At 39.6% G+C, this 14,839-nt stretch overlaps 5 protein-coding genes across 5 annotated transcripts; 2 read left to right on the top strand and 3 right to left on the bottom strand.

Moving 5' to 3' along the window:
* Positions 1 to 111: 111 nt before the first annotated feature.
* BATDEDRAFT_92414 (uncharacterized protein) lies at positions 112 to 2,736 on the top strand (the record flags this gene model as incomplete). Its single annotated transcript, XM_006682661.1, has 1 exon — positions 112 to 2,736. The coding sequence occupies one exon, from the start codon at positions 112 to 114 to the stop codon at positions 2,734 to 2,736; it is 2,625 nt and encodes an 874-aa protein (XP_006682724.1).
* A 103-nt stretch (positions 2,737 to 2,839) lies between these two features.
* On the bottom strand, positions 2,840 to 3,548 carry BATDEDRAFT_92341 (uncharacterized protein; the record flags this gene model as incomplete). Its single annotated transcript, XM_006682616.1, has 2 exons — positions 2,840 to 2,962; positions 3,051 to 3,548. 2 exons carry the CDS (start codon positions 3,546 to 3,548, stop codon positions 2,906 to 2,908), a joined length of 555 nt encoding a protein of 184 aa, XP_006682679.1. The 3' UTR covers positions 2,840 to 2,905.
* A 4,274-nt stretch (positions 3,549 to 7,822) lies between these two features.
* On the bottom strand, positions 7,823 to 8,854 carry BATDEDRAFT_14650 (uncharacterized protein; the record flags this gene model as incomplete). Its single annotated transcript, XM_006682500.1, has 1 exon — positions 7,823 to 8,854. A coding segment is annotated over one exon (1,032 nt), but the record flags the coding sequence as incomplete, so codon positions are not given.
* Positions 8,855 to 9,161: 307 nt separating this feature from the next.
* On the bottom strand, positions 9,162 to 10,983 carry BATDEDRAFT_92461 (uncharacterized protein; the record flags this gene model as incomplete). Its single annotated transcript, XM_006682615.1, has 4 exons — positions 9,162 to 10,047; positions 10,130 to 10,292; positions 10,366 to 10,549; positions 10,633 to 10,983. The coding sequence occupies 4 exons, from the start codon at positions 10,981 to 10,983 to the stop codon at positions 9,162 to 9,164; spliced, it is 1,584 nt and encodes a 527-aa protein (XP_006682678.1).
* A 1,516-nt stretch (positions 10,984 to 12,499) lies between these two features.
* On the top strand, positions 12,500 to 13,125 carry BATDEDRAFT_92415 (uncharacterized protein; the record flags this gene model as incomplete). Its single annotated transcript, XM_006682660.1, has 2 exons — positions 12,500 to 12,515; positions 12,620 to 13,125. The coding sequence occupies 2 exons, from the start codon at positions 12,500 to 12,502 to the stop codon at positions 13,123 to 13,125; spliced, it is 522 nt and encodes a 173-aa protein (XP_006682723.1).
* Positions 13,126 to 14,839: the final 1,714 nt, after the last annotated feature.

Genomic DNA, 14,839 nt, shown 5'->3' with positions numbered 1-14,839 from the left:
AATAAGCTCATCAACTTGAGTTATTTCAAGCGCGGAGTTGAACAGATTTGTCGTGTCAAACTTTAACCATCATTGACCAAAGGTTGCTTTTATTACACTTTAAAGCAGTCCATGTCTGAACCGTTTTCCTACCATTCACCATCTGCCATTGCAACCAATTCAGCAGCATCCATATTGAAGCAGCATCCATCCTCTACTGACTCTTTGCGATGGCCTTCTCCCATTACCAATAGTAAAACACTTTACAAGAACAATGGATATGAGCCATTCAAGTTTGGAAAGGATTCGATATTCCATACAGAGTCATTGAGTTCTGAACCCAATACATCATCAGCACCGGTTTGCTCACTAAAGCATTCAACAACTGATGCTCATGACAATGTTGACCATAAACCTGCTGCTGCTCCCATTTTACGGAATTCCATCTTTGATACTGTTCAATCCATATCAAAGCCTGCTATCAAAATGACGTATCAGGAACTTGCTTGTCTAAGGGAGGGGCTAGACATTAGACAAGCAGAATCTTCAGTTGGATCCAATAGCCCCACGGTCTATCAGATACCTAACATCGTTCATACCCCTACCACCGAGAATATATTTCCAAATATAGAAAATGCCCAAAGATCCATCAGTCCACAACCTTATTTGCCTGGCAAGGATGTGCGATCCATGACTGTACCATTGACACTTGATTCTCATTCATCGCATCCTCAACATTGGCCATTGGCTACTGCAGTCAATGCATCAACTATTCCGGATGCCAAGTATTGGGGAACCCATTTTACAAACACCGATACAGCTTACTTGCGCAATATAAATGCAGGTGGCAGAAGAGGGTTTGTGGATTTGGACGAACTATGTGCTGATTCTCATCACTCATCCCAGACACCTGTGCAAGTAGAATCACTGGCCAATTCGTCTGCAGAATTTGCTTTGAAATCTACTCGAATTTTACCCACACTTTCCAAACCTTATGAAACAGATACCAAGCAACGCTTCAATCATGGCAACTCACTTCAGCCAAGCATTGAGGCTTCATTAGAAATCATTCGGTCAGGACAGTCACTGAAACAATCGCATAATTTACTCAAGGGAAACAATGGGCAATTGGACAGTACTGTGTCTAGTCCCATTACTCATCCTGCTGGGTTAAGTCGAATCAATTTATCGTTTTTACCCACCAAAAGAAACTTTTTGGGAAAAGGTCGGTATGCTGAAGTGTATAAAGGATCGTATACGCTGGTGGAGAGTCCATTGCAAGTGGATTCTCCTATACATACTGACACGGCTTCTGATACCACACCAAGTACCACAAGACGGTTTTCAACAACATCTAACCAATCAGACAACACCCCATTTTATCCATGTGCAGTAAAGCGAATGTATACGTCGTCCGAGGCTCAGAGTATTGGACTTGCAGAATCATTTATTCTTCGTCGTGTTGCAGGCTTACATCCAAATATTGTTCAGTTGATTGGAGTCAAGGATGAAGCAGATATCAATGCTCGTTGTGTCAAGACCAAACTGGTGCAATCGCTAGGAACCTTTACAAAAACAAATTGTGTTGGGCCATTGTCTGTATCGACACTTGATGCATCGTCCATAAGCTCAGCTCATTCAGCAACAGCTTGTAGTGCACTCCAGTCACCATCCTACGGAGCAGGAACCAGCACATTGCATTCGTTACCACCTGATCCGACCCCACAACTTATTTTAGTTCTTGAATACCTTCCAAATGGAAATTTATGGGATTGGATTCTTGCACACGGTGAGAGTATAGGAAAGCTTTTATGGTTAAAATGGGCTCGTGAACTTGCTGGAGCGCTTGCAGCCATTCATTCTATTGGAATTGTTCATCACGATATCAAACCGCATAATATTTTGATTGGCAATGTTTTGGATGTTCGATTGGCTGATTTTGGAAATGCTTGTTTTATACCCGAGATGGGACCCTCGAGAGCGCTCGAGGAACTTTCACCATGTGTGAATCTCCCCTGTGCACCTATTTCAGATTCCACTCATAACAGTCCAAACCATCTAGCCAAGGAATCGGATATTGCTTTTGAGATGCACGTTGATGAAACTGTGCAAAACGATACCAAAGAAGACGAACTTGACAAGATTCAAGCGTCACAAACTGCCAAGCGACCATCTGTTGGATCAAAACGACCAGGTTCTTTACCACCTCAGCTTAAAATTCCTTCAACCTGTTCAATACATCCATCCTTGGCACGTATTCCCACTCCGGTATTACCAGGATCACCTATTTCTCCCAACTCGCAATCACTTATTAATGGACTAGGACGAGGCACGCTGGCTTACTCTGCACCTGATTTACTCAATCCAGCTACAGCGTATTCGTTTCCTGTAGATGTGTACTCGTTGGGTGTGACACTTTTTGCTTTAATCTCAGGACACGAACCTTTTGGATTAGCGAGAAGTTCTGTTCACATGATGGTTGGTATTCAACGTGGGTTTTTTGAAAGCGGATTGCAGAAATCCGGATCAGGTAAACTAGCAAGTGTAGGACTAGGTCAAAGAAAAGGATCGATTGGATCCACTACAGGTGGGGTTGTAGGTGATCCCAGTGATGGAGTATGGCGATTTCTAAATGGAGAAAGTGTATGTCCACAGATTGTTGGGTTAGTCATGCGAATGGTACATCGTGATCCATCAGCAAGACCATCGGCCTTGCAAGTCATGTCAGAATTGGCATATATCGATGCAGCAGTTTGAATACTAAACTCGATCGTCTTTTATATATTAACCACACATGTGTTTTTAAATGGTGTAACGATTCCACAGCAAACAATACCACACATCAGTAACAATACAATTATTTGATGACAAATATATATTTGAATAGCAGTACAGGATCATCCAAAAGGTCAAGTTTTGAAGAGAGTTAGTCTGAAGCTATTGCTAGAGTATGACCACATAGAGTGCATCGATGAATCTTGTCCTACAATATGATGATAACAAGATGATACAGAAAGAGTTGGGTTACAACCAGTTACAAAAGTCATCATACTCATAAACAGAACAAATACCTGACAACGATCCATGCAAAAGGGCAGACAAAAGGCAGGCCAAAAGACACAGCATAAGAATGCAGACATGGAGTAAGCGAAACAGCCTGGAGTTCGCTCAACAGTTGTCAGCACTTCACAACGGTCATATGGACAATACATCCTAACTGGTTCAGCAATAGGAAGCAACAGTCTGCCATCAGTCACTTGACAGCCAATGGGAAGGTTGGATGCGTTGACGTGCACAGTATGCACCAACATAGGTGCTAGACCAGGCATGGATGGCATAGGCTGTTGATTATGAGCAGGAACATAGTAATGACCTCCTGGGATATGCATAGGATTTATTACTGGAGGAACTATATACGACTGCAGTGGTTGAGTCTGTGGTGTGGATGATGGGAATGCATCGTATGGAGGTGGTGCAACCAGTGGAGTAGTGTCAGTACTTTCTGGATGTACTTGATATCTACCAGCATTGCTAGTACTAGCAGCAGTTGAATCGTTTGTTTTGGCCATGAGTGGATTTAAACAGAAACTTGTCAAGTTTATTCAACTCTTGTGGTCATCAATACTGTTTTTATTCATTGGACATGTTACCAAGTCGTTCCCAATACAAACATCGTGCATATAAATCCAAGTAATGTTGTCCCATCTCACTCGATGATGTCAATCTGTCATGGTTGATCGCATGGTAATAACCTCGGCTTAAAGGTGTTCCACATTGTGCATTCGTGCCATTTGGATGAGGAACTCGAAAATACGCATACTCTTGTCCAGACACAATCGATCGATCATCCGGCACTTGTACTCTTGTATTGGCTTTGAGTTTCTTTCCTGTCTTGACCTTTGTCGTATTCGAATTGCCATCGCTTTGGATCCGATACACCCATCCGTGCTCCTTTGAATACAGCATTGGATGTCCATCCCATTGCAGTTCAAGAATGTGTGCTGTGGCTGCTTTTCTGATGGACAAATGCATACTTTTCTTGCTTGAATCCCAGAAACTACGATACCATGCTGGCTTGATACCGAGCTGTTTGTGTGATTTCAATGTCCAATCCAACTGACTTATACTCGTGTTGAATCTATTCTCCATAGTATTGTATTTGAGCAAAATATGCTCCAATATGGCTTCAAGTTTTTGTTCCATTTGACTTTCCAATTCACTCTGCATGCTTTTGAATTGTCGGCATAGGGTTTGAATCTCTGCATCATACGTCAATCTAAATTGCATAGCCACCGAGTGCGGATCGGCATACTCTTGTTTGAATTGAGCAAAGAGTTTCTTGTATAGTTCATGTGTAAGCAGTACATCCTGTGCACAATACTGTATAGCAGATTGAAACTGGCTCGAGTCGCGAACCAATTCAATTTTAGTTTGCTCAAACAGATCTCGCAGAGTCTTGTTCATATTTTTGGACAAGTGTAGTTCGACCAAATGCTTGAGACTGTTGCAAGAGGATGCTGTTACAAATCGCTTTCCTGTATTGGTAGAATACTCCCAATATCCTTGTGGAACTGGAGCTGAATCATACTTTTTATCTGTCAGTCCTTGAATCATCTTGGACCAAGCAATTGTGTCGCGAATATTGGATCGGTACAAGGATGAATTCAATCCCATGGTGCATAGATATGCCAGCATAGTGGGATGTTGCAAATATTCTTCAGAAATACGTGCTCGATCGTACATGATATTATGACCCACAACAAGTCGTGGAATACTTGGATCTCCTAAACTAATTCGCTGATCAAAGGTATCTTGACTTGAACATGATTGCAGTACATTGGAGCACCACGAATACCACGTCGTGGGTGATGCTGCAATGGCCATTGCTGGCAAGTCTGTGATCCGATACATGACTTCAACATCAAATACTAATGGCTCTCCAGTCGGTGGATGCTACATTACAAATAAGCTTAGATTCTGGCATATACAATGATTCAAATTCAACCATTATTTTTATATTTTACCTCGACAGGAACCATCGTGCCATCTGGATTGTAACAAGTCCAACCAGCCTTTTGTGACCATTTGGTAGGAACTGGAGGCAGTACAGCATCCAACAGATCATCTGCCTGTTTTGAATAAAGACGAGTCCTTGTTGAAACCATCTGATCAAACGCTTCAAGCAAAGCTATTTCAGCTGGCGTTAGTTCTCTAGTAATCACTGGTAGCGTTAAAATAGACTTGTTAGTTTTATAGCTTGAATTGCCGGAATTACAGGATTTTGGAGTTGTCAAAGTGTTGGTGGGTGCGGGTATCTCTTTAAACGATTCAACGACATCGGATGCAAGCGAAGATCTGGACGCCTGCAGATGGTCGGTTTGATGAGAATAAAACCAATTTTCAGGGAATGATGACTGCTTTTTGATATTTTTTACATTGGTTATGGATTCATCCTGCAAGTCTACATGACTTGGTACATCTATTGAATCTAATTGATTAGCAGCATTGCATGACAATAGTCTGGATTTGGGATATGTCAAGTATCGTGAATGGTATGTAATGAATGCAGTAAAATTGTTTAACCCAAAAACAGACTTGATACTCTGGATGGATAAAATAGCAGACATTGTGCAAGTTACAGTTGTGTAGATTCAATGTGCGATTATCTTCAAGTATTGATAATTGATGTCTGATTTTCTTGAGATATAATCAACTTTTGGTCATGCTCATACTGCTATTTTATCAGACAAATTCTGTTTTCATTTTTTACTGCAATATTCACGCAAAACGAATTACTAAACAAGAGTATGATAAACAGTCATGTTTGATTCGTGCTAATCTTGCTGGTCTTTCTTTGATTCACTAATCTTGATGTTTATTCTTGTACAAATGTTTACATTTCTGTTTCAGTACATTCCATATCCTTGACATCTGTTCAACCTCAAAAACTAACATTTCAGGTAAACATTGGGCAACTGGCATGGAAACAACTGTTGAACACATGAATTACAAGATCAATACAAAAGTGGTTTATTTTATGTGAATACAACTCGCAATCCAATACTGCATGATTTCAGTTTATATATCTATTTATATCTGATTCGGTTACAGTGATTAGAGATGGATCTTATTCCATGTCTGATTCTACAAACCATCGACTTTTTGTTTTCTAGTCTAATAATGGGGTATTGCTGGTCATTGATCAAAGAATAGTTGCTAGCCATTTCCTGAATAGCATTAGCAACCCTTCCTGCATACTGATGATCTCTTGGAATGTCATGCTTTGAGAAATGCTTTATCGTTGTTTTCATGTCACGACAATACTTGGCACTAATACCAACACTATTCTCGTTACTTCCATGAGTATAAATACACGGAAGTGCCAGATCGTCATGAGCCAACTTGAATGGAAAAGAGCAAAGCATAGACAAGAGTGGTTGGCCGGAACATAGAATACTAAAATTCCAAGAACGTTTGATTTTTCCCTTGATTGAAAGTCGATCCAACATTTCGACTACAAGAGCTCCTTCTGAAAACCCTATAAGAGCATCAACCGGTCCAATTTGCTCGAGTTGTTTGGAAATATATTCGGCCAGCGATTTTTTTTCAGATATACTCGGTTGAATAAAAGTGAACCATTTGAACCATTCCAGTGGATCATTTCCCCATTTCACTATAAAATACATTGCAAAAAATAACCGTTAATAAATATACAAACCAGTACAATTTATATCAACATATACAGCTTACCAGCTGCGTTGGTTTTGTGTTGTCCTTGAATAAAAATAAACTCGACATTGTTGCCAAGAATGGCTTTGATGGTGGAAAGTTGGAATTGCATATGAATAGCATTGGATCCGCGACCGTGAAAGCATACAATACGAATAGGTGTAGACTCTATTGCTGGACATGATCGAGTATTTAAAATAGGTAAAGGTGCAGTAGGATGAACAAGACAATCGATACAAGTAGCCAGAGCGAAAAGAACTGGGTTGGACACAATCGACTTGAGTGACAGATTTGGGAGATTGAAACTGGATTTTACACAACTGTGGAGAGAAATTACAGATATGGAGTCCCCACCAATGGCAGAAAATGCAGTAGTGCGATCAATGGTTGAGATGTCTACATCAAGTAGTTTGGACCAAATACTAGCCAGTTTATGTTCAGTGTCAGTTTGAAGCTCACCGTCAGTTGCCTTGATGTTCATGGCTTTAAGCGCTTTTTTGTCAGTCTTACCATTAGCACATGTAGGTATTGTGACTAAGCCCACAAATACTGCTGGAATCATATAGGCAGGAAGAATAGTGGATATCATTTCGCGTAGCTCATTGACATTTACGTTGGATGGAGTAACAAATCCAACCAAATGAGACTCGTCCTTGACAACAACAGCTGCAGATACAATACAAGGATGCGTCATGATTGCTGCTACAATCTCTTCAATCTCAATTCGATATCCCTTGAGTTTTACTTGATCGTCTACTCGGCCGATAAATTCAAAGTTTCCATTGGTGTGCAATCTACCCAAATCACCGGTTTTGAACATACGATCACCAGAAAATGGAGTGAATGGATCTGGAATAAATCGGGTTTCGGTCATTTCAGATAAATTGATATAACCAGATGACACACCGATGCCACCCACATAGATCTCGCCAACAACGCCAATGGGAACAGATCGTTGACATGAATCCAAAATATAGCAGCTGGTATTTTGAATTACAGGTCCTAGCGATATCTGTTCATCAATAGAAAGCTGATACCCATGTGACATGATGGATACTTCTGTTGGACCATATGCATTGCATAGCTTTACAAAAGGAGCCCACTTGTCCTTGAGTGTTTGAGAACAAGCTTCACCGCCAATATTGACATGCTTTAATCGAGGATAGTCTTGTGGACTGCCCAATTGAGCCAGACCGGTAGGAGTGATGAACAGTGAATCCAAATCAGATACAGTGCTAAATACATCATTTTTTCTTAGTACTAGTGTAGAGCCATTGTTTAAAGCAGACCAGGTTTCCCATTGGCAGCCATCGAATCCAATCGCCATAAACTGCGCGACGCGGAATTTGGGAAGCGCACCAAAGCGACTGGCTTGTAAAGCAACAATATTGATGACACCACAATGAGATATAGCAACACCTTTTGGCGTGCCAGTTGATCCTGATGTGTAAATAATGATATAGGGAGATGAAGTTGACACGGTCGGCACAGAAAGTGTGGATCGTAAAGGAGTTTTGGCAGACAACAACGATGGTAAATCAATGGTTATAGTCTGAACACCATTTGCAATATGGATATCCTGTGAACAAGTGGAAAGTACAGTATTGACATTGGCATCTTTAAGGGTAAATAAAATACGTTTGATGGGAAGTTTGGAATCAATCGCAACGATAGTGGCTCCTGCCTTGAGAATAGCAAGCATAGAAACGGTAAACTCAAGACATCTGTGCATCAAAACCGCAACTCGAGTTCCAATTGTAATTCCTTGGGATATAAGCTGAGCAGCAAGAACATTTCCACAGTGATCGAGTTGACCATAGGTAAGACTTTGTGATTCAAACTCGATGGCTGTCCAATCAGAATGCTTAGCAGCTTGGGATTCAAAACCATGATGGATGAGTTTATACGGAAGATCGACAGTTGAGCCAAAGGATAATTTGGAGATCTGACATGTTTGCTCGCTTGACATTTGCCATAATGAATCAGTCTTTATATTTGGATCATTGAATGACTGAAGAATTTGCCCAATAGTAAAATCAAACTCGGCCAGAATAGATTGCGACTGCACGGAGGATATGTGTAAACCCGAATTTAGAACAAACAGCAGCGAGTCCTTGCTAGGATATATTTTCAACTCAAGATCCATATTATCATGTAAAGGCTGATGTTCCAAATCGTGTCGCCTTTCGAATATTTTGGAAAAACTAGTATCAGGTGGAAGGTTTTGATATGAGAACAGTGTGTTAAACAGCCTGGCCGAACCCTTCATTCCAGCCCATTTGCAAATGTCCGACAGTGACGAATGAGAATGAGGCCGTACTTTAACATGACACTTGCCAACGGATTCAAGTAGATTCATTACAGTCGAGCCATCATCAAATACAACTCGAAATGGCACTGTATTAACGAGCGGTCCAATGATTCTAAACATACAGCAAAGGGTAAGAAAAAGGTCAATCACTATTGAAGCATCTCAGCTCTGCTTGCCTGTCCACTCCATCGACTGGGATTTTTCGACCATTTGAAACTTGTCCAAACACGACGTCGTTTGACCGATGGAACTTGCGTAGAGTTGCAGCCCATGCTGCTTTGAGAATCACCACTGCTGTTACATCAATATGTTTTGCAAAGTCTTTGACAGCCAACATACCAAAACTTGATTTGTAGTTGATCTCATTGGCATTTGAATCATTAGTATGAACCCATCCCAAAGAGAGTGGTTGTGACGGGGAAGCATCTTTCAAGTAGCTACTCCAAAACTTGCGATGTGGTCGTGAATCGTGATTCTGCAGATACTCTGCTACACTCTGAAAGCAAGGCCGTTGTTCAATGGGATATCCTGCATACGCAGTAAGCATGTCCAAGGTAAAAAGAGGCACAGACCAACCATCAAACAATGCATGATGAATCGTTAAAACCATATACTGGCGATCACCATCATTTACAACAGTCATTCGCACCCAGTGTCGTTTGGTCAATGAAAATCCTCGCGTCTTGTCTGCTTCAATATAGAGTTCAATCTTGTCAGAAACTAGTGAGAAATCGACACTGTCTTGAGACGATCTTGCCACTTGGCAGATTCCGTCAGATGTAGTTGTAACAAACGATGAATGGAAAAGTGGCAGAGACCTAATCACAGCACAAAACGCCTTTTCAAGCATGTCCGTATCTAGTTGGTAGTTGGCAAGAAAAACAAATTGATACAGGTATGCGGCTGAATCTTGCATTGTGGGAATGATCATTGCGTGCTGCATAGGGGTAGCTGGGTATGCATCGATAGGCTGTTCAAGTTTCAAAGTATCACTCCATAGTGATTGTATTTCATCAACTGTAGATGATCTGAAATTGGAGTTGGAGTACAAGGTTAGATGTCCAATTATAATACTGAATATAGTTTAGTAAATATTGAAAAGATATTTACTTGAGTAGTATGGCAGAACAGGGCTCATTTGTCAAACCACAAGGCTGCTTTATATCGGTACATGGCAATAAATCAAGATCATTGTCTGCGCTCAAATCGACACCACTTTCCATACGATGCAATGCTAATATGCCATGATTATTTCCAGATTTATACAGCGAGCCTTGATTAAATTTAAACTTGTCAATTATGTTGTACAAAAATACAATACATTTATATAAACGACAGTATCTTACCAGTATCGGACTTTGATGGTTCAAACTCGACATTGGCATGCTGATCATGATCAAAACAGGTGTCACCAGAAGTGGAGTTTTGTCGCTCAACCAAGCTAATCTCTCTAGTTTTGTTCAAAACTAAAAGACTTGCATTAGATGCATCTTTAAAAGCAGTATCATTAATGGATAAATCTGCCCGAGTCTATACATCAAAGTTGGGTCGTGTCAAGTCAACTCGTTTTATACACAATATATAGTTTAAAACGGGTTTAATTGTTTTCATACCTTGGTGCTGCAATCAATGTTTGGAAAACGTAGAGGCAACTTGTCTTTTGGGTTTGCAACAGGAAAGCCCGAAGCTTCTAAAAGATTTGGATAAATAGCGAGCTGATACGGGTTTTGAATGTGGCAATGTTTGGTACTTTCAGCTACAAAAGGATCGAGTGCGGAGTTACACTCCGAGTCGCGGTCTGTTGAATCAGTGAGATGAGATAATGACCGAGAGATTGGGTTGAATTGAGTAGATTGTAACTCGGACCTGATGGTTTCAAGCGGTATATCCACTAGTGTCAGTGTGTCTGCATCATTCAATTCTTCCAGTGACAAGATAGGCGAAGCACATAAAAATTGAGGCATGTGTGGGTATTTGAAATGTGTGGAAAATAACAAAGTTTCTAAGCGATTAGGACGAATGCAATTGTTGGAGTCGGTAAAAAAGAGATTTGTGGTATTATAGTCATGATATTTTTGAAATGTATGGAAATAGTAATGCATTTGAGTTTTTAAATAGCGGAAATAAGGAGTAGTATAAAGCACTGAATAGATATTATAATCGGTAAAATCGCTCAACGTTCAAGGGATAAGCAATCAATATTTATAAATAAACGCAAATATCAGTGAGGTGCACATTTGATTGCAACAATGATAATCAAATGTGTATTAAAAACCTCCTTGCTATTAATTCAGGGTTTGATAGCATTGAATACCAATAGTTTCAGCATAACCGATTGCATCCGATAAATTTAGACCAATCAGAATTTGATATCGAATTAACCATTCTTCAATTTGAACCAACAAAAATCAAGCCATTGTGATACCTGATATAGAACCCTATCAAACTATGGTTTCCAAAATATAGTCATATAACTGGGAACCCACCTTGGTTTCAATTCACGACCCTTTCTGAATGTTTGATTATGATATATATTGGACCCCAACGCATCAAATTTTTGGTGTATTATCTTGATACAATCAAATGTTTATACCATTGTTCAACTAAAATTACAAATAGATCAAAAATGCATCCAAATATTCATAGGGTCGATAGTGATTTATCTGACCCAACGCAATAAACAATGGCATGGGTTTTGGAAATATGATCAAATAATGTACAGTTGGAATTATATTTATGTTGTAAACCCATTCGTTGTATTCCAAAAACCCTCGCGTTTGCATTCTAATTCGACACAGTAATGATCGCATGTTTCACAAACTCGGCCATTGTTTTTATGCATACTACCAATATCATAATATTCAGTTTGTATCACAATAGTTGCAAATTCAACAAGTATCAACAATGTCATGTGAATTTGCAAGGTATGAGGGAATGAACCAATAAGTAGATTGCGCTATTTATTAAAAACGGGAAGCGCGTATTTATAAAGTAGGAGAGCGGTGAACAATACCAGAAGGAAGGGAGGAAGGTATATGAATCCTTTTTCAAACATCATTGTTGAGGATCCCTGATTTCTATATTTTTTGCATAAGAGGTGGCTGTGATATCACAACTGGTGATCACAGTTCAAATACATACAAAGGTTCCACACACATATACAGTGCAAATCAACAGACTCCACATCTCAACACTCCAGGTCATATACAAGGACATACACTATTATTTATCTAAAAATATTGCTAAATACAACATAGCACACCTACTTGCCATCAACAGCCGCATATCATTTGAATACCATAACTTGTGCTGTCCAAAAGTTGCTGTATGCTACACAAACACCCTTTGTTTTTGAGACAAACGTGTTTAAGGGAGTATTTAAGCATTTTCAAGCATCAAATGCATTGATAATGGTGATCTGGAGTCAAATATGAGTGGTTTGAGTATAATCAGGGAGTTTTGTGTATCCTGTCATATAAAATGACTAAATCGCAGGGTAATTTCTATCGTCAAAGCATATTCAACCAAATACTAGTTTGCCATCCATTGTTTTACCAGCAGCATAGTTTAAGCCTACGTTTGATCATATGAAATTTACAGACATTATACTTGTACTGTCCGTATCAGCAGTTGCCAGTGCGTTAGTAACTACGCCCAATGCAGAAACTCGATCGCATCAGTTGTCAAAACGTAGTCCTGGTAAAGATTGGGAAAAAGCTGTCGGACGTGAATCAAACCACGGCGATTCAAGTGGACCAGGGCCATCGAACAGCAATATTGCCGAAAATGAACTAGATGATGCCATTCGTCAAAGGAAGAAAGTATGCGATAAGTATCATAAATACAAAAGTGAATTCAAGCAAGATATAGCCGACTTAAAACTAGAAAATCAAGGCTTGAGTTTTCAGGCGTTTGATAGTGATTATTATGGTAGAGACAGTGTCGAATTACTTAAACTCAGGCGTAAGAAGTTGGTACAGTTGAAAGAAAGATGCAAGGAAGCGAAACAAGTGAAAAGGGAAGCAAGAAAAGAATTCGAGAAGCAATCTGGCACTGGATGGAAAGGCAAACTCGAACAATTCAAATCAATACTTACCAATCATTAATGGCTTGACTTGATGAATAAACTATTCAAAAATAAATTGAACCAAATCAAGTAATTCATAGTGTGCCATGTGATAATAGATTAATGCGTGTTAAAATCTTGATTTTTATAACGATGTTTAAATATTGGTCTCGTCAATATCATTGAAGTTGTGGAATTGCTACATCAGTTCCACTGATACCAGTCAATACACCAACAGTAAATGTTATACAATGGGTTTGAACTGATATGTTTACACCTTGCATTTTTGGGTTTGTGGAATCATACATTGTGCGATCATCAGATTCATACATTGCAATCCAGATATCGAGTCTACTGTTTGGATAGTGTCAGTCAAACTCACACGTTTGCATTCTAATTCGATATAATAATGATTGCATGTTTTACAAATGCGACCATTGTTTTCGTGCATATTACCAATATCATAATGTTCAGTTTGTATCAAACCAGAGTTGCAAATTCAACAAGTATCAACAATGTCATGTAAATGTTTAGTTTTTAATCCAAAAACACGCATCAAAAACACAGTAAACCTTGTATATGTGAAACGCTGAAACTCTCGCATCAACATCAACATCAACACCAGCACCAGACTCAACACGCTCAACAAACAGTCATCGATATACCAGATGTGTGTCGTTGTTATGTATTGTATCGACTGGAGTTGCGCATCGTTGACAAACTGGTCGTGTCAACAAGTCAGATTGTCGTCGTGATACATGATACACAAGCAATAGCTGAACATGCCATTCCAACCAACAGTCAAACAATATATCGATATTTGCAAATCAACAACACCAAGGTTGATAATTCCGACAGTTTCTCGTTTATTTCATGTTATGTTTTCATTCCAACTGTCATGAATCGTAAAGCGTGTTTTTACAAGATTGAATTATGCATATCAAACAAAGGGTCGCCAACATAAGTTGATGGAAATGGTTACAGCAGGTTGTTTGTATTTCAATAACTGTGCTGCTGTATTAGTGTTTTGAAGCTAAGGTTTCCACATGTAGACACAAATGATGTGATTGACCTTGCACATGTGCGCATAGATCGTGGACGCAGCAGGTTCAATGACAGATGGGATGCTGAATAGTCGGATGTTGTGTGATGTTTACTGATTGTTTTACTGTTGTACAATAACTGGTGTATACATGTAATCGTGATGCAATCATCAAAATATATCTAGATTTCATTGTATAGCTTCACTGGTCGACTGGTTTGGATCTATGGCTACAAAATGTCCAACATGTTTATGGTCATTTATCACTGTGGTTATTTGTATATTGTGATATACTGTACATACTGCATTGTACTGTACTGTACTGTACTAGCCTGCACATGTATCGATCCGTTATCACCATTGACACTCAAACTTTATGCATGTTGCTATCCAAGTCAATGCATGTGCAATATATCACAAAGTTCCGCAATCACAACCCGAGCATGCCAGATTCACATGTCGGTGTCAATCAGACCACATCCAACATCAACAGTTTAATACAGTCGGAGCGTGTTTGGCTGTACTTGACAGTTGTAAACTAGATTTGATACCACCATTCACCACATATGGTGTTACAGTGTGTCGGTGCAACTCGACACATACAACCAATGTGATCAAACCAATATATACAAGCGTGGTTATATAGACAGCACCAGTCATCACATGGATCATTGTGTTTGGTGTATTGAACGACACGATCCATGACATGGAT

The sequence above is a fragment of the Batrachochytrium dendrobatidis genome (genome assembly GCF_000203795.2).
Source record: "Batrachochytrium dendrobatidis JAM81 unplaced genomic scaffold BATDEscaffold_17, whole genome shotgun sequence".
In the NCBI taxonomy this organism is placed as follows: domain Eukaryota; kingdom Fungi; phylum Chytridiomycota; class Chytridiomycetes; order Rhizophydiales; genus Batrachochytrium; species Batrachochytrium dendrobatidis.
Note: the sequence above shows the minus strand (reverse complement) of the source record. Positions and strands in the feature narration are given on the sequence as shown.